Source organism: Mytilus trossulus, chromosome 2 (assembly GCF_036588685.1).
Source record: "Mytilus trossulus isolate FHL-02 chromosome 2, PNRI_Mtr1.1.1.hap1, whole genome shotgun sequence".
Lineage (NCBI taxonomy): Eukaryota > Metazoa > Mollusca > Bivalvia > Mytilida > Mytilidae > Mytilus > Mytilus trossulus.
Window position 1 is genome coordinate 21,099,870 of NC_086374.1, and position 21,258 is coordinate 21,121,127.

Sequence of the window (21,258 nt, forward strand, 5' to 3'; positions counted from 1 at the left end):
TTTTTTAAACACAAAATGCATTTAACTTATATATATCTAGTGGATGCTAAGCATTAAAACTTTCCAAACAGCACAGGTAAGTCTGTACACCGTGTAGTTTTTGAGTTGAAAATACGGCCATATTTGTCCATTTGTTATGATGAACCTTAAGTTAAATCAGTGCAGACAAGGTCATTAACTGATGTTTATTAGCTAGTTGATACATTTGTTTATTAAAATACAACTGACATATAATAATCGTAATGGTGCAATGTGGATAAATTTATCAGTTTCCAAGAGCAAAATTGGTAGCGCGTCATCCCTACAATGGCTTCCATTTCTACGATTGTGAAATTGAATTGGCGTTATGGGGAGATCATTTTGACGAAGTTGAATCCTGACTGTATAAAACTAAAATGTGTAAGATTAGGCAGATATTTGCGCTCGTTCCGTCTTGTTCAAAATGCATACCAACTAGTAATTTCACCCAAACTAGTAGAACTGATGACAATTTATACAATCACTAAATTATGCATTTTATCAATGGCATTTTTGAAAAAAACAATATCCGTCCAATAACTTTACTATTTTTGATAATGTTTAATTTTTCGGGTCAATTGGATTATGAGGATCACTAGTATATATGTTTAGTGTATACATCAATGTGTTGGTTGTTTCAATTGATTTGTTTTAATTTAATCATTCTTTGTTTTTGAATAACTTTTTACCCCTTAGGGTCTCTGCTCGATGTTGAAGCCCGTACGAAAAGCTGTTAATGTTACATATTTGTTCCTTGGTTTATGGATAGTTGTCTCACATGCATTCGTACCACATCTCTTTACTTTTATTTGCTTTAAATTGAATATTTTTTACTTCAAATTAATTATTAATAGAAAGTATGTTAGAGCTCTTCATATCACTGTGTGCAGTTTGTAAACAAGTAAACTAAGGTGAAATTCAAACAAATGAATTCATACCTAATACGCGGAGATTGCTCTTGGTTTTGAAAATGTCAAAGTGAACGGTTGGAAAATGAAGGTAAGTTTGCTAACTGTGCTATTTCGTTTTTCTACAATGAAATGCTCAGCTTCAAGTGGCCAAATGCGGAATCAAGACCCTTCTGAATAACAATCTTGCTAACTTAGGCTAAGTTATGTAATAAAACATCTTCTTGAATATCTAACCTAAGTAACCATAAAACTGAAAGCGTAAAGAAGAAGTGTTATGATGATTGTATATTTATATTGACCAATGTCTGATTATTTGGATAACATTTCCCAAATTGGTTACGTAGTTAATCGTTTATTGGTGTTAAACTTCAACCTTTTAACCGTGAATTGATTGTAACCCTTCTTTATAATTGAATATTCACGTAAAAATGTTTAGTAATATTTAATCCCTCTGTTTATCCAAAAGTTTAACACAATAGTTACAAGGTAAGTAAAGGGTTTAAGAAAAATAGGTGGGTGGATTAAAAGCAAACAGAAGAAATGTTAGTTATGTTCTTGTTCGTCTATCGTTGAAAGGAAATAACATATTTAGAGATCAAAACCAAACATTATTTAGGATATCGCCTAGAGAGTATGTATTATTTATTAATTTCTATAACGATGCACTAATGTTTATATTGATCTGCATGCTCTTAGCATATGTCTCATCATATCATTAAACAATAGAGAATTAAAAAAACAATATTTCTGTTCACCATAACCAGAATTATGGTAGAAGTAATAATAGGTAAAAGTTTATAGAATGATAAACCTACTTTGATAAAGCATAATTCATTGTTTTAAAAATGGTGGGTGGATCAGAATTGACCGGACCGGACTGTCCGAAGGCAATAGTTGAATAATACAAAATAGAGCTTCTTTGTGTGTTCGCGAAAGGTATAAACAAAATCGTAAAGGGAGCAATGGGTTCACTCCTACGATAACACTGAGAGTATATAGTGTATCCAGTTAAACGGCATTCTTTTCAAAATCAAATGCATCTTTAAAATGTTAGCAAATCATAAACAAAACATGCATTTAATATCTGAAAAGTAAAGAAAAATAGATTAAAATCCACATACATTTAACTGTTGCGTTGCTGAGAGTTACCACGCGTTTGCATGGAAATTGTTGCAGCATGCATTTTATTAATGCTTAAATCATTCCCGGAAACCATTAGCATAGTTGAATTTTTTGCAGAATGATAAAAAGTATATATGCTCTAAATTTAACGACAAAATTTACAATTATTGTATTTATTAAGGAGCATACCATCATCAAATTATCAACATGAATCATTCAGATTTGCCATACAGGTATGCTTCAATGTATAGGGAAACAATTGGAAAAGTTCAGTAGAAGGAAAAACTACTTGGTGATGATTTGTTTTCCCATTCATCTAAGGGTTAAATATTAAACGAAAAATTATGTGACACAAGTTTGCTATGATAGGAAACAAATATTAAACGGAATAGATATTAATTCGTTTGAAATCATCTTATAACTGTGGACTAGTCAGGCGTGCATTTAAAATTTACAGAACATGAAAATTCCAGTTTCAAACTCTAGGCAAGATAAACACACGTACCCCAACAAACAGCTTTTTACACTAGTAGTTATATATAGGATCAATGTCCATAACAACAAATAGAGGATTGTTGCGCCTGTCGCAAGTCAGGAGCCTCTTGCCTTTGTTAGGATTGTAAGGTTATTTTTAAGACCATAACAAACAAAATCAATGAGTAAACAAAGACTCACAAAACCAAAGGACATTTACATCAACAGTTATAAATAATAAATAAGAAACAACACGAACTCCACTAAAAAAATCGGGAGTGAAATCAGGTGCTCCGGAAGGGTAAGCATTTCCTGCATCATATATCATTGTATCACGTGATTTGTAAAACATGGACGTATATTTTTTCGCTCTCAACTTTCTTCGATATATATAAGTTTCTTGTGGATTTAACAAACTTGATATAAAGAACTTTCAAAGAATTGTGATGTATAATGTCTTAACGACAAAATCCAAGCGTAAAAAGGAAAGTAGCACTGGCAGTGAATCCAAAGATAACCCCTCTAGAGATTCTGTAAACAAAGCGAAACACTTCAAAACAGACGATCTTCAATCGGTGAGTGACATTTTAAACCAAACTAACTCAGTGTTATATGATTCAGGCGAGCTAGATAGTTCTGTTTTCGTTGATTCTTAGCAAGACACTGATAAAAAGAGTGATAAAAAACAGAAAGACATGGCATCTAAAAGTACCCAAAAAAATCCCGATCCTAATGTATCAAATAAACTTGATTCTATTATAAACTCTATAAAGGAATTAAAAACAAGCCAAGACAGTATGAAACGTATGTTCGAATCAAAATTAGATAAATTAAGAACGGATTTAATGGCAAATGTTGATAACAAAGTTAGAGCATTGAGAGACGAAATATCGATTGATATAAATCGTGAAACCAATAGAACAGATTAGTTATTAACCACAGTTCAGTCTATACAAACTCGACTAGATAGCCTTGAGCAAGACACATCATCAAAAAACAGTGTACCTTTATTATACCACTCACTTTACCAAACACAAAACCCTCTAGACAATCCCGATATCACAATTACAGCAAGCGGTTTGCCGTTTTCAGATGATGAAAATATAGTAGAGAAAGCCAATGACTTGATACTTGCCCTAGGTGAAGATGTTTCAGATAATGTAAATGTTACAGAAGCAGCTCGCATCCCGTCGAGGTTTAGTGATAGACCAGCTATTGTCAAGATAAGTTTCAGAAATTTAGATGAAAAAGTAAAAGTGCTGAGAAATAAAATGAAATTAAAACAAACAGACACGTATAAAAATGTCTATATTAAAAGCAGCAAATCGAGAATCGAGCGATTGATAGAAGTTAACGCAAGAGCCGTTTTACGAAATATCCCAGGCGGCCGCGCTCTGCGAGTTGACGCTTCAGGTCGTATAAAATCACGAAATAATCAACAACAAGTAGACGAACCGAACGATATTCTTCCAGGTGTACACGCATAGGAGTAAACCCGCCCCATCGAGTTTATCAAAGTTGGTCACTTAAACATAACTGGATGGAAACTACGAAACTGTGAATTAAGAAGAAACATTTTAAATTCTACTAAATGCGATTTAATTTGTATAAGTGAAACTCATTTAGCAGGACAGGACGAACTATCTGTATCAGGATACACATGGTTAGGTCACAACAGAATGAACATTCATCGAAACGCACCTAAAGCTTCTGGTGGAGTTGGAATCTTGATTAAGAATTGGATTTTTAAATACTTGAAGGTTTCGGAAATAGACAAGTCATTTGATGGAGCTTTTGGAATTAAATTTACAAACCTCTCTTCTGATACCAAATTTATCATCTTTGTTTGTTATCTACCACCCGAAAACTCATCTCGAGGAAGAGATGCACAAAGTTGTTTTGCTCACCTATTAACACAAATTTACACATACTCTGACTGTGATAATATCTTACTACTCGGGGATTTTAACTGGAGAATTGGTGCTTTATCAGAAACATTATGCTAAACAGACAATGTACCGAAACGAGATATTTTGGATAAAAGTATTAACCAGCATGGACATGAATTCGTTGAATTTTTAAATGAAGCAAAGTTCTGTGTTTTGAATGGACGATTTGCAATGAACGACAATTTCACTTCGATATCACGCAAAGGAAAAGCCGTTGTAGACTACATATGTGTACCACAAGATTCCTTCAATGACTTCCGAAATTTCAAAGTGCTAACAACTCAAGACATTGTTGACTATAACAATTTATAAGGGTTAATTGGCGATAAATCAAAGCTACCGGACCATTCAGTAATCACCTGCGAATTTAAAATTACGCATTGTTATCTTGTCAACAATACTGAATCATCAAACCAATCAAATACTCGCTCCAGACATAGACTAGACAGGATTCCGTTAGATTTTATGTCAAGCGATTTAATGCGACAAATTTTACTGAAGCTTATCGGTCAAATTGAGCATAGCAGAGAAACTCAAGAAAACGTTGACAAAATATGTGACGATTTAAGCAACTTAATTATCGCAGAGATGGATGAGAAAATTCCTAAAACAAGTTCTAATAAATCCAACAGACGTTATAAGCATACGAAACCCTACTGGAATGACACTCTTAAAGACTTATGGAATGATATGCGCATGCGTGAAAAGGATTTTCTTGCGTGTACAGGGAATCGACACAGAGAAACGGCTATTCGACAAGGATTTATACAAGCAAGGGATAAATTCGACAAAACTTTGAGAAAAACACAACGCGAATACAGACGATTAAAAGCTGTAGATATAGAAACAATGTCAACAAAAAATCCAAGTGAGTTCTGTGAGAAAATTAAAAAACTAGGTCCGACAAAAGATACCACAATACCGATGGAAAAAATCAACGAAAACGGAAATCCAGTCAGAACGGAATCCGATGTCCTTAAGAAATGGCGTTTAGATTTCCAGAATCTCTACAATGGAAGCAATAGTGACGAATTCAACAAAGAACATTATGATCAGGCTATAATACACAAACAGTTACTTGAACAAAACATGGAAGACCCATTATACTCGCAAAATGATCAGATAAATAACAACATAACTATAGAGGAAATAACAGAGATTGTTATGCACTCACGAAACCGTTCCGCATGTGGATATGACCAAATTCCTAACATTGTCTTGAAATTCCCTTTGATTATAGAAACTATACATCATCTGTTTCAGTTCATTTTCGACACAAGTATTATACCATCTATATGGAGGAAATCAATTATTTGTCCAATTCTGAAAGATTGTAACACTAATTCGAGAGACCCTATGAACTACAGAGGAATAAGCTTGTTGCCTTGTATAAGTAAACTTTACAGTGCACTTATTAATAGAAGAATCACGAATTATTTAGAAGATAATGACTTGCTAGCGGACGAACAAAACGGCTTTAGACGGAATCGTTCATGTGAAGACCATATTTTCATCCTCAATACTGCCATCCGAAATAATGAGAACTTATTCGTTGCTTTTATCGACCTGAAAAAAATGCTTTGATTTCATTGACAGGGAGATGATGCTGTACAAACTACTACGATATAACATTAATGGAAAGGTATACAACTCTATAAAAAAACTTTTACCAGAGTTCCGAATCATGTGTGAAATTAAACGGTAAACTTACCGACTGGTTCTGTTGCGAAACGGGTGTAAAACAAGGGGACAATTTATCGCCGACATTGTTTTCGATATTTGTTAATGACCTGGTGATGGAGTTAAACGATATGAATCTTGGAATTGGATTAAAAGACAGCAATCTCTCTATATTGCTTTACGCTGACGATATTGCGCTTTTGGCAAAAAATGAAAAGGACTTACAACAAGTGTTAGACAAACTTCAGGACTGGTGCAAAATAAAGGCAACAGTAGTATGCCGCTGTTCAAAACTCATAAATCCATGGACAAAAAACAAAATCGGGGTAACAAACCAAAACCGAGCGAAACGCATTAAATATAAGAGAACAAAGACACAACACCGAAACGCAACACACACAGAAACTGACCAATCATGAGACAAAACACCACGAGAATAACAAATATAACATGAAAACCAAATACATGAATTTGGGATAGACAAGTACCGTGCCACGTCTTATCTCAATATCTCAAAAATAAGAGAAAACACAAACGACTCAACGTTAAAATGCAACACACAGAGAAACGAACAATAATATAACAATGACCATCTTCCTGACTTGGTACAGGACACTTTTAAAGGGGAATAAAAGTGGTGGGTTAAGCCTGGTTTTATGGCATGCCAAACCTCGCACTTTAATGGCAAAGTTAAATATAATATTGAAATGACAGCATAATATTACAGGACTACAATACAAATAAATAGGAGAACATATTAGACAAAGAAAAACATGATTAATAGATAACAAAAAGCATCAGGTTTAAAATTCAATACGCCAAAAACGCGCCTTGTCCACACAAGACTCACCAGTGACGCCCAGATATGAAAGATCGAAAGTGAAAAAGTGAAAAGTTGTACAGCACTGAAGATCAAAACGATGGAGAGTTTTAATAAACACAAGTAAATCGAAATGTGTCTATTTTAGAAAATCTAGAGCTAAACCTACAAACTTTGAATTCAACGTTGGTCGAAATAAACTTGAAAATGTTAACGAATACAAGTATTTAGGAGTCGTGTTTTCTTATAATGGAAGCTTCTCAACGCATACTGAAGCATTATCAAAGGGATCAGGACGAGCATTGGGGAAAATAATATCCAGTATTCACCAGTTTAAAGAGTTCGGAGTTAAATCATACGGAAAACTGTTTTATGCCTGTGTAGTGCCTATATTAGACTATGGATCAGGAATTTGGGGATGCCGTAAGTTCCAAGCTTTGGAGAATATTCAAAATAGAGCAATACGTTATTTCTTAGGAGTACATCGCTTTGCACCCTTGTTGGCGATTTATGGTGATATCGGATGGCTACCTTGTCACTACCGACATAACATTAACATGGCACGTCTTTGGAATAGACTTATATCGTTCGACGATCAGCGGATTACAAAACTTGCTTTCGAATTTGATTATGAGCGATGCCGAAACAATTGGTGCTTTGATTTTAAATACATTCTTATTAAGCTTGATTTAGTCAGCCATTTTGAACGTAAGGAAATCATCGATATGCCGTTATTGGACTAACGATTACAAGACTTCTATCTATCTATGTGGAAAAGGGACATTATTAAAGTTCCCAAGCGTAGAACGTACATTAAACTGAAAACAATGGTTGAACAAGAATCATACATTAAACTGAATCTCAGCAAATCACAACGATCGTGCGTAGCACAATTTCGGTGTGGAATTCTACCACTAAGAATAGAGACTGGAAGGTACATTGGTGAACAAGGAGAGGAACGCATCTGTAAATTCTGTACCGAAAACAACATTGAAGATGAATCACATTTTGTTCTTGACTGTTCGCTTTATACTGAACTTAGAAATGAACATTTCAAAGACATTATTTCAGATGTCAACTACTTGCAAATGAGCAATGACGAAAAACTTTATCATATCTTGATCAACTTTCCACGAAAAACTGCTAAATATCTGGTGGACGCAATTAGGAAACGACGTCAAGTTGTATTCGGACAAGTTTAATTATTCATCAAAAACTTTAATTTATTGATGATTACTTCAAAAAGGTTACTTCATGGTCAATCTGAATATTTTCAGTTTCTTTATTATAAATATTAATTTATTATGCATTCAACTGGAAATTTACTAAATCGATCTTCTGACAACTTATTTTTCTTTTCTTTTATATAAATTTGAATTTTTCACTATTTTTCACTATTAATTAATTATTTTAAATTTAGCTTAATTTAATTTTCATTATTTTGTTTGAAATCCGTGATAAAGAATTACGTTTAATTTTTGAAAGTGACTTATAGACCCAATGGGTCGGGTGTATTTTATTGTGTATATAATATATTGTACTTTACTGAAATGTGATTACACATGTCACTGTAATAAAAAAAATACTTACTTACTTACTTACTTACTTATACGGCACCCGTTGTGTTATTTCTTTGGTCATTCCGGTAATGATAGAAGGTTATTATGACTTAGGAAGAATATCAGATATGATTTCTGACACACTTTTGTCATAATGGCCATTCAGCTCATGATTGCGACCGTACACTTTCTTGAGTGATGACCTTAATTTGATTGATTCATAGCCCTGTCTTAGCAACTTTTGAGAACTTGAGCAGTATTCCTCTTTCAACAAAAGTTTAGTTCATCTATATGTTTTGGGCTTCCATTTTCACTGGACTAGTACATTAGAGGCCAGTTGATAAAAAGTTTAACACGTAAATTCAATAAATGAACAATCTCACGTGCGCATTATATATTTTTCAGATTTATACTGACGGTTAAACATTAAACATGCATGGAAAAAAAACCGCAATTACAGGCCAAAAACAACGATCCAGGAGCTAATTATTAAAACCTGGATCCATGGGTGTATATTTACACTGTAACACATATGATATATTGTACTTTACTGAAATGTGATTACACATGTCACTGTAATAAAAAAAAATACTTACTTACTTACTTACTTACTTACTTATACGGCACCCGTTGTGTTATTTCTTTGGTCATTCCGGTAATGATAGAAGGTTATTATGACTAAGGAAGAATATCAGATATGATTTCTGACACACTTTTGTCATAATGGCCATTCAGCTCATGATTGCGACCGTACAATTTCTTGAGTGATGACCTTAATTTGATTGATTCATAGCCCTGTCTTAGCAACTTTTGGGAACTTGAGCAGTATTCCTCTTTCAACAAAAGTTTAGTTCATCTATATGTTTTGGGCTTCCATTTTCACTGGACTAGTACATTAGAGGCCAGTTGATAAAAAGTTTAACACGTAAATTCAATAAATGAACAATCTCACGTGCGCATTATATATTTTTCAGATTTATACTGACGGTTAAACATTAAACATGCATGGAAAAAAAAACGCAATTACAGGCCAAAAACAACGATCCAGGAGCTAATTATTAAAACCTGGATCCATGGGTGTATATTTACACTGTAACACACCAAGAGGTGACAAGGGCTAGCGCTATTACCTAGGTGTGGCGGGGATTAGATTTAAAAGTTTTAATAAAATATTTTATTAGAGATTTAAAGAATAGTAACTTTGTTCAATTCCAAATAGTTATAGTCTATAACTTATAGATCATATATCAAATCTACATTTAAACAACAAGAATTGAAAAAAGACAACGCCTATACAAATTCTTTCCCATACTAGATGGATTGAATAATCTGATGATCAACAGATAATTCATTATTGCAGTGAGTCCGAGGAAGCACCCCCTTTACTCACTTCTTGAAATGTTTTATTGGGTATGCATATATAATAAATACTCATATCTTATTCTTGCCAGTTCATTTCAATGGTTACTTTGTAGATAATTTCCATGAATTATGTCCATGTAAAGAAACATAGAATGGCTATATTAAATATCGGTCAGTTATGAGAATAATTTTCAGATACACTGAATACATTCGTTATTAAAGTTCCTGTGTTGCATTTCTCAGAATTCATGTTCGACTCTCGCATCTGAATGCGGGAGACCCATTGGTGTTATTGCGTTTTTTGTTTGCTCTTCTGTCGTTTTGTTGTTCCTTTGATACATTCGCCGTTTCCATTCTCAATTTTATTACTCATAAAAACTTTCATGTATTCCAATTGAACCTTCACAATTTCTTTATTTAAAATCGACACTGAGGTATAAAACAAATCTCGTGATTTACATTTTATTTGTTTACCTTTAAAAGTTAACTTGGTTTACAGTATCATTTACAATTATGATAGGAACAAATTAAATTTTGTAGGACTATATATTTTCCAGGAATACAAATCAAATAGGTTTAGTTCTCAATTACTTTTGTTATATCATGTTGTAACAAAGGCCTTGCTATTTGAATTATAAAACAAGTTATTCATTTCGTAGAAATTGTTGGACAACTGTCCTATCTAAACCAAATCATCAACAATTGTTACATTTGGAAACCTTTTATCAAAATTTTTATAAGGTTCGTGTCAGTATATTTTTCTGATTGAAATTAATAAATCGAAAGTGTGTAACCGCGGTTCTTATAAAAAAAAAACTATAACATCAGAAAATGTGTTTATCCTATTCTCACTACATATTTAAAAGAACAAATATCAAATTTCCATGATTTGAAAAAACTGAATGAATTTATAACGCCGTCTCACGTTAAATTCGAAATGCCCAGATAGCAAACATGTGTTGGGCCCACGTTGGCATTCTGTTGGCATCATTGTTGGGCCAACGTTGGAAAACTATGTTGGGCCACCGTCATTTTGCTCATCGGCCCTTCGTTGGCCCAACATTTTGGGTCTTTGTTGGGCCAACATCAGTATGCCAACAAAGTTAACTATTTGCCAACAATCTGCCAACAATGTTAACTGTTTGCCAACAGTCTACCGATGAAGTCTAGTTTTGAAATTATGTTGGGCCTTTGTTGGTCGTACTAAGGTTTGCAAACGTCTTGGGATTTTCCATATTATTTTTTAATAGTAATCAGTACATTATGGTCGATACTGTATTGTATATAGTTAAAACACTATTAACTGTCAATTGGAGAGAGGGAAAAGCCACTCGTGTCAAATGATGTGAAGAAATAAATAATTGTTTTTCAAATGAAACTATATTTAAATCTTATTTATTTTTTTGGGCTGGTTTTAAATATTTTTTGTTTGCGCAAAAAAATATTTAAACATTAAGATAAGTACATTTAGATGACTACACAGATTTGAAAATATTAGATAAAGAGAATGAAGAGCACTTCTTTTTGTTTGCACTTTGGAATAATATTAAATAAATAAATAAATATCTGTGGTATAAAATGGGGAGATAAGTACTTAATACGTTGGCATATTGTTGGCACAATGTTGGCTTATATTTCAATATTGTCATGAAATATATCCTAAGAATGAGCATTCAAATAAAGTTTGTTTAAAATTGGTTCAGTGGGTTCAGTCAGAAGAGCTCACACTGAACCAATGGACGACATAAGTCGAATATCATTGGACCAACTACTTAAAAAACAGTTGGTAAGAAAATGTTGGGCCAACATATTTGGCCAACCATACAAAAATGACTGTTGGTGCCAAGTTGTTGGGCCAACAGTGTCAAAATAACTGTTGGCTGAGTGTTGTTGGACCAACGTTGGTCTCTTGTTGTCCTGCCAACGCCAACTGTTTACCAACTGTGCCAACCAATCACCAATGTTGGCCCGACAAAGTATTGCTTTCTGGGTGCCAACAATAAAGTCAGACAAAATACAAATGTATTTCAAGCCATTCTTATGTAACTTATTGGGCGAAACATTTGGCAAAATGTGCCATTTTTGTATTATTTTAAATTAAAAAATTATATTCCATTGTTATGAAAACAAAAACCTAGAGAAAAAAACCAAGCCACGAACGTTCATTTATCGCACTAACAGTTATCTCCCTCCAAATATCTGTCAACCACTGGAACCTGTATTTATATATTAGTTCTTGGTTCATGTCGATATACACAGTTTTATTTATGTTTTGAAGTCGTTATTAAAATACGACAAAGGTTAAATACAATCGTTGAAAGTAAACTGAAGTTGAACCTAAGACATTGTTGCATTCCAGTTTACAGTTATTGATCATCAGCCCACGTGATACTATAATTTTGTTTAGACCACGTGGTATTTTGCTTTAGCAGGACATGTTTAGATGATTAATATATTAAATGTGAAGTAGGAAGTAATGACATGGTTTTTATTTTAAGATTTTATCTGTTTTTACCATTACATAGATTTGTGTTAGAAGCTAAAACGCGTCTTATAGCCGAACCTTATTAAACTTCTGATTTAACCAATGATTACGTAACACGCTGTGTGTATTAAGATAGTGTTAACCTCTGTGTTTAAAGGTATTGGATTAGTAAACACAAACAATACTTATAAGTGAGTATAAATAATGAAACTTATTATCATTCAATCGTTAAAATCAATGGTCTTGTCAATCATCGTATGTATCGTATTTCAGTATATAAGTTACTTTCTATTTGATTATTGTATTTCACAAAACACACTCATGTTTACATATACAGTGCATGATTTTAAATTGAAAAGAATAAACAAACATGTGCGAACTTTTCACTTGAATTATTAAGAACAAATAAGAAAATATACATGCGTGTGTTTGAATCTATCTATAATCAATGTGAATAGTGTATTACATTTAATGAAAATTAAATACGTTATGGTCAAACCGTTTTCATGAATGAATGTTTATCTTGCAGACAACATTTTGTTAAATCTGGTATTAACTGGTCGGCTGTCATTAAAAGAGATTAAGGTAAACCGTAATACATTTTACTATGTTGAATATCTCATTAAACACTGATTAAATGATAAATTTTATAATCTGTATAATTTCTAAAAAATAAACCTGTAAATTTATTTTATTTAAATACTACATAGTTCCGGAGAACTTTTCGTGAAAATCTACAAAATATCCAAAGGAAGGGGGTAACTGTCAACACACATTAATTTTGTACCCGTTTCATAAACAAACAACAGTTATCACTCAGTCTTCATTTTATAGATTTATCGGATTTATCCTTATTTACGTTATTTACGTTATTTACGTTATAGTTCTACAAATGTTCTACGAACTTAAATTCTCCCTCGCTCTGCTCGTCATAATTTGAAGTATTTAATCTCCAAATTCAATAGGCTATAAACAAGACAAACGCTCAGAAATAGGATTAGTCGCTGGCAATACATATTTTCTCTTGCGATTTATATTTTATTGCTTTATTGTACAGATTTTTTCGATTCAAAAACATATAAATACATGACATAAAACATTGTTCGTCTTTCTCATCGTTTTCTTTTCCTCGGCTAATACCTCCAACGTCTGTACGTACAATCTCAAGAGCGTATGTGATAAACGTAGCCGCATCGTATATATACCAATGTGACCAACTTCAATTCGACGTAACTCCGAGCACCTTTATACTAATAATGCCAACTTTATATAGTACCATTAAACTCCACCGGTAGAAACCGCCAAAACATTCCTCGTGCCTTATGCACCTGACATCAAACTTTATAAATAGTACATACTGTTGCAGAACCAGTATCAGAACTAGTTATACTAGTTCTCATCTATAAATACTTACTACAAGAAGCCAATGTGAAAACCCCAATTTCAAACGAAATAAAATATATTTAAGTTTGAACCAACTCCAAAAAAAAACATAACAGAATAGAGTATTTGAACCGATATCTTACATTTGTCTTAGCGATCCAAAATTATGTCATGAGGGAGGATCTTAACTGCAATCCGTAAATGTTTGTCGATGATTTGACATTTTCCATGCCCAAAGTGCATTTTGTAATAAATTTATGTTTTTTATGCCTCACCTACGATAGTAGAGGGGCATTATGTTTTCTGGTCTGTGCATCCGTTCGTCTTTGCATCTGTTCGTCTGTGCGTCGGTTCGTCCGTGCGTCCGTTCGTCCCGCTTCAGGTTAAAGTTTTTGATCAAGGTAGATTTTGATGAAGTTGAAGTCCAATCAACTTGAAACTTAGTACACATGTTCCTAATGAAATGATCGTTCTAATTTGAATGTGACGGTGTCAAATTAAGGTTTTGACCCCAATTTCACGGTCTACTGTACATGGAAAATGATAGTGCGAGTACTATGGACACATTCTTGTTTGTAATTCATTTGTACTTTTGTAAAAATAATTACTTATTAGAAATAAAATTGACCAACGGTAAGAGTGCATTATTTTTATTTGTCTTTTTAACTGAGATTTATGATGCATGTCTATATACATAGTATGTGAAGCGTAGTAGTACTAGTTTATAAGTTGATGTTCTGATATATGTATTTGATAAAATGCATTTAGTTTGGGTATCTTTTATACTTCATTTATGAAAATCTATAGAGCAGAGAACTTTTTTTAAAATTGAAAATGAAATGGCGGATCTAGGTGGGGTTTGTATGTAACGACGTTGACTTTTGGTGATGGTGGGCAACTATTTCTTTATTCAAAATTAAGATAAATTTTCTACAATTTATTTATTTATTGTGAGAATCATAATCATCCAGCACTCTTGTGAGAAAGGTCATTGACTTATTATCTTATCCGCCCCTTAAATGGAATTGTTTGTAACAATTAAAAATGTAAATTCAAATATGTTTCTCTTCAAACAAGAGTAAAACTACCTCAGAACTTATCTATGATGTATAGTTCAGAAACAGCAAAATTGAAGCCAACATACAGTGCTCTTCTTCAAAATACTTAAGTTAATGGCGTCCTTCTAACAATGATGTACAGTAGTTGTCGTTTGTTTATGTAATTTAAACGTGTTTTTCGTTTCTCGTTTTTTATATAGATTAGACCGTTGGTTTTCCCGTTTGAATGGTTTTACACTAGTAATTTTGGGCCCTTTATAGCTTGTTGTTCGGTGTGAACCAAGGCTCCGTGTTGAAGGCCGCACATTGACCTATAATAGTTAACATTTTTGAAATGTTATTTAAATGGAGAGTTGTCTCCTTGGCACCCATACCACATGTTCCTGTATCTAATCATCAGATTTCCGTCGCTTTTTTTTGCAAATAGTTACCCAGTTTTTCTGTTGCTTTCTTTCATATTATGATGAAATAAAATTATAAAGTCTAAACTCTAATAATCATGATAATTATGGTAGCCATTTACGGATTTAATACAAAAGTTATTTGTTTACTCTTCTCTGTCATTTGGTCTTTGGTGTAGAGTTGTTTTATTGCCAATCATTCCACTTTTTTTATATTTTTAATAGTAAATATTTAAGAGATCTTTCAATATTAGAGGGAAGACTTAAATTCTTGTTTATTCTATTAACATGATTATGATAAAACATAATGCCAAAATGAAATTTATAACCCTAGACATGCTATACACCGGATTTAAAGAGCAGAAAAACACAGCACAAGGCTATCAATATAAAAAACAAGTTTGAAGATGTGGAGTGATTGCCAATGAGACATCTATTCACAAGTGACCAAAATGACACAGAAATTAACAACTATAATAGATCACTATACAGCCTTCAACAATTAGCAAGTTCATACCACATAGTCAGCTATAAACAGGATAAAAGGCCCCGAAATGACAAATATAAAACAATTCAAACGAGAAAACTAAAGGCCTAAGTTATGTACAAGAAAAAGAACACACAAAAATAACAGGTAGGAAAGCAATAAACGACAATCACTGAGTTACAGGATCTTGACATGGGTCATTGCGGCGAGAACATCCCGAACTTTTAAGCGGTCTTCAGCTGGTCCCTAAACAGTAGTGTACACACGTTCAGCGAAATGGGCACCACAACAAACTTCTAAACCATAAAAATGAACTAAAATTAGAAAAACAACACAACACAAGCGTATCAAAGGGTTGAGGTTTCTGACTTTAGAAAAGCGCAAAAAATGCGGTAGGGTTAATTATATTCTGTCAGATCTCAACCCTCTCCTATATATATCTAGCCTCTGTATAAATAAGATACACACCACAATACGCACGGTTAAGCGGATACACAAACACACCACATTACGAATAGTTGAACGGATAAACAAACACTCCACAATACGAACATGTCAGCTCCATCCCCAAATTTGTCTGATCGAAAGATTATGTCTACATCATCATCATATAAAAATCAAGCACAATCCTAGTCATTTTCTATATCTGTTTATTTCAGTAAATGGGAACTATGTTACAGAGTGACGAAATTGTGATAACACCATTTGAACATCAAGTCGGGGGACATAAAGTTGTTCTACAAATTTCAAAAAACCTAATTTGTAAACCTAGAGAGGACTCCGAGGTTGAATTCTACCGACGACTACCTGATCATTTAAAAGAATGTGTTCCACATTTCAAAGGTAACATTCCTATATATTTTTTGGATGGTCAAAATGTCTTCTTTTTTCATCCGATGTCCAGTGGCAAACATTTCATCCATATTTAGTACGTGAACAAATGAGCAAAATGAGTTGATCATAAGGAAGGGTCTAGAATATATACTGCCATGCACTGGAAAATAAGAGAGTGTTGGATAAGAAACGAAATTTTACCTTACAAAAGTTACTACGGACCATGCAGATTAAGAGATGATACAAATAATTCTGAATGGTTTTATCTTTGTTGTTCAAATCAACATTATATATCTTCAAACAGTAAACAGAATCTTAGTATAAAACATGTACAAACCACCCTCAAAAACACAGCCTCTGTATAAATTCATCAATTCGCATTCATTCTGAAAAATATAAAAGAAGTGAAATAGTATACTCTTGTAAACGATCATGTACATGTAGTATAACAACTTATATTCACCATTTTGTTCACTTATATAACCAGATAACACGGTATCTCTTTTTTAACAACACAGAAAGCGACATCAGATCTGCAGACAACCTGTACATCAATGAAAACTTGACCACGAATGACATAAGATGTTGACGGGTGTATATATATAATGTGGTCATTCCTTTGGCTTCACCCGTCCGTGCACGCGAAATAAGTATTAAAACAACTCTTACCAACTAACCTTCATTCACAGTCTGAATTTCAACCATTCATATTAGTACTGCAACCAGAGGTCATTTTTTAAAACTTTAATGGTCCGGAAGAACACACACCTAAATTATATATGGATGGAAAGAGGAAAACGTGTACAATAAGAAAAGTTGGGTCGTAAAAATCCAGAGTGGTCACAATTTTGTGAAATTGAGGTCAAAAGTCATAGCTAAAAATATCAATTTTTCAACTACAAGGACAAAAAGGAGAAATATTCTGATATGTATTCAATAGAATGCTACAAAAACAATTCGATCATAAGCATATGCTATAAACGATGTTAAAACGACAAATTTGACTACTTATATAAAGAGGTGCCATTTCAAAATGGTGTTAATTTGGAACCTTCTGATTTTTTTCCATTTAAGACATAGCAAAAAAAGAAGTGGCCTTGACCTTTTCACATCCATAAACTTTCATATTGTGTATAGTGTTTCACTAAAGTATATTACAGAATTATTTTCTAAACTATAAAACACCAGTTTATCAAATTATTTCAATATTTTTTGAAAAAAACAAAATTCAAGCGCTGAAACAGTGTTTTTTAATTTTGCATCTTAAAGGTTGTGTATTTTGTAAAAATTAGTATCTACTTATAGATAAATACATATTGTGTATTTGCAAAGTCAAAACAGAGCAGTTATAACACAAAATATACTATAGTCTCCCGAGTTTATAAAAAAAAATGAGTGTAAAACAAAATCAGTTTGGTGCATGAACATTTTTTAGTGGGATAATCCTGGTAAAAAAAGTTAACTCATTAATTTGTTAAGGGAAGACAAGGATGAAAAATCGTACAATGCAATGCCAATTTTCTAATGTTGTAATTCAAAATCAGTCATATGATCCTTATATAACTTTTAAAAGAGACACAATAGCTCAAGTATTCATTGAATAGGGACATGAACAAATCTCTTAGTCTTCATATACGTATTCAGTACGCGTATAAGCATTACAAGACACTTCCCTTTTCTTATAAGAACAAGTTCGGCGCAGGACATGCAGATTTTGTTCAAAGCAAACACAGTTTTTGAGTACAAATGCTATCTGGAGCGTAAATACCGTCATGAGTCTGTCAAACTCGTCAGATATAGTCTAACTTTTGCATAGGAAACACAAAAGCAATGTGAGTATAAAGTTTCGATCAATATTCGTGACCCATATTCCCATATGCATATGCATGATATATCTGCACTGCCAATCCCAAATGTAATCGGGCGAATGTTGCTACAGAAACGATCGATTTTGTAATAGCCATACATTTTCGATTTTTTGTTATCTTTAGGGACATATACGGTTCAGAAGCGCCTTTGTGTTATTTTTCATCAATTAACTAACAAATGAACTTTTGAGCATAGGCTCCGTGTTGAAAACCGAACCGTGACCTATAATGGTTTACTTTTATAAATTGTGACTTGGATGGTGTGTTGTATCATTGGCACTCATACCACATCTTCCTTTATATATAAAGAAGCTATGCGGGCATCATTTCTATAGAAATACCAAAACGAGGACATAGATCATAAAAGCACTGGTGGCAGGATGAAGTAGTTGTTCTTCTTTTAATGTATCCTTGATATTTTCAGACACATCTTGGTGTAATTATGAAAGACTTAACATAGACTTTGGTTTTCCTGCAGCAGATATGGCATCCCCTTTATTGAGTTCAGAGCTAAACTCTATATTTCATATCCCTTGGCCCTACCGAGTCTGAATTGTAAGGTGTCACAATATCTAGTTAGTTCTGGAGTTTGGCAAGATGCAATCTTGGGTAAAAGTGATGGGTATATGTACTAGGTCGTGCTACATGAGAAAGGCTTTTTTTTTTATGGAAAAACAAATCACATTACTCACAATCAGTGTTATTCATGAACTGACAGCAAGTTCAAATTCTATTTTTTCAGTAACTGTTTTACTTAATTGCACGGGTGTTGACTTCAATGAGTAATTGAATATGCATGGATAATTGATTACTCACATTAATAAGCACAACTTTAAAGACTTTCAACACGTTTAGAGGACTCAGTTTTGTGTAGTTTTCTGGTGTTTTTTAAAGGTTTTTCTTTTACCAAAAAACATCCAAACTACAAGGAAGAAACTCAGCGTGAGATCGTATAAAAGTGTCAGGTTGTGAGGATACATGTCGATCAGTTTGATCACATTTATGGATTTCTGTTGTTTCTAATTTAAAGTTCCCAAAGGGTGACTGGGGAAACAAAATATGGTCACTTGGTCTTCTCCCGACCGGCAGTAAAACGAAGTGGGACGTCCGTTTGGCTGTGCGGGATGTATCAAGTTCGCAGTCACGTCCAGTCAGAATGGGGACGTTAAATCCGATGGCTCGTGTAAAGGGAGTGCCACGTTCTTTGCACGTTAAAAACCCTTTCAACAACTCTTTGAGGGGTCCGTAGGTGGCCTGTTGCAATGGAAAATTATGTCCCAATCCAATATACCATCATTTTCTAGTGGCAATCTAAATTTTCCCGACCATCATCCCGAATGACCTCTATTATGACAAAACCTACCTATTGTTTTTATTGTTAACTTGTTCTCGTCCTGAAGATGCATGAAATATTTGCCACTGGACGTTTAGCAACCAACAATCAATTAATCAATCTAATTTAAAGACGCACCAATTTTGCCTCCTGGTGCAAGTATCATAACATCAATGATGATTCGCCCAAGGAAAGCAGAATATCAAGAGAAGTTGGTTTTAGCATCACCTTGTCACACACCAAATCTCTGCGAAACTTCAATAGTACTTTTCCCCTGACCACTTGCATGCATATTAATTGCTCTGAGGTTAAACATTGACATACAATGTATTTTCACACAATATCAACTATATTGTTTTTCCGGAAAAAAACTCTTATCCGCAGGATTTGGTTAACTTTTATGAAAAGTCAAAATTTTATTGACAAAAATATATCTTATTTACAGAAAATACACGCAAGAACTACTATATATATATTTAAATCACTCAAAAATAAATTTACTTCTCCTACAAAATCTACATAATCACACCGAAATTATCAAATTGATTGTGAAGGAAAAAATAAATGATGGAGCTGATTGACGGATAGGAAATTTCCGTATTTAAAAAAGGTACAAATGATGTTTTTATCTTTGAGTTTTTGACAAAATTGATTTGAATTTGCCCAACAAAATTTGCATGCAGTATTGCAATAATATGTTTTGTCCTCTTAAACGTCAAATTCTGTTTTTGAATCATATGTTTTATCGTTTTCAAAGAAAAAAGCGTTAAATTTCTATCTAAAAAACAGCCAACTTTAAGTTTGAAAGTTTTACTTGGAGATGGTATTATATTTATGTCTTCATCATTCAGATGATCCTTGATGATATGTACATAGAAAATATTTACGAAAATAGCGGGAAATTTAACCAAAAAATATATTTTTGAATTTGAAGGTAACTACCCAAAACCGTAAATTGAGGGGTACCCCCATTAAAGGGATAAAATACAAAAATGTGACCATAGAAACTTTTTACGACCCGACGGAAATTAAAATATAGATATGATTCTATCATTTAAAACAATTTTCAGCCGTGTGTTATTCCGGACCATTAAACTCGTTAACTAAGCGTCTTTTTCGATGTCAGTTGCAGTACTATATCTGAGGACTAACTTTACAGAAGCGATACCTATTTCGATAATCGATATTTGTATCGCTTCTTTGATATTCATGTTCTGTATTTTACCAGGGATGTTCAAGAGTCATTTGGTCCATTTTTCAAAACAACTGTAAGGAGCATGCACAAGAAATATGAGGAGTATCTCTTAAACAACGGCCATAACAGTAATATAAAATTTGTTTTAAGTGTTTAAATTTTATATGGCCGAAATATCAATTTACTCTCCTCAGATTGGCAAACATTAGGATTTTGAACAATTTAAAAGAAAACTGCATTCATGATATTTGGAAGTAGAACAGACTGGGTGATCTGCTGATAAAAACAATCTGACCCCATACATTTAAGCTAGGTACGC

The 21,258-nt window shown here is 33.2% G+C and overlaps 1 protein-coding gene across 4 annotated transcripts in view; it reads left to right on the forward strand.

Moving 5' to 3' along the window:
• Nucleotides 1-1,437: 1,437 nt before the first annotated feature.
• LOC134706716 (inositol hexakisphosphate kinase 1-like) overlaps nucleotides 1,438-21,258 on the forward strand; it is a 31,857-nt gene continuing 12,036 nt past the window's right edge. The window contains exons 1-3 of one of the 4 annotated variants that reach the window (XM_063565903.1): nucleotides 12,300-12,571; nucleotides 12,910-12,965; nucleotides 16,369-16,552. In XM_063565903.1, the coding sequence (XP_063421973.1) occupies nucleotides 16,372-16,552 (181 nt within the window). In that variant the 5' untranslated portion in view covers nucleotides 12,300-12,571; nucleotides 12,910-12,965; nucleotides 16,369-16,371. Of the gene's footprint in view, nucleotides 1,561-12,286; nucleotides 12,572-12,909; nucleotides 12,966-16,368; nucleotides 16,553-21,258 lie in introns of those variants that run through there. The other 3 variants (XM_063565902.1, XM_063565905.1, XM_063565901.1) reach the window with 3 other exon arrangements.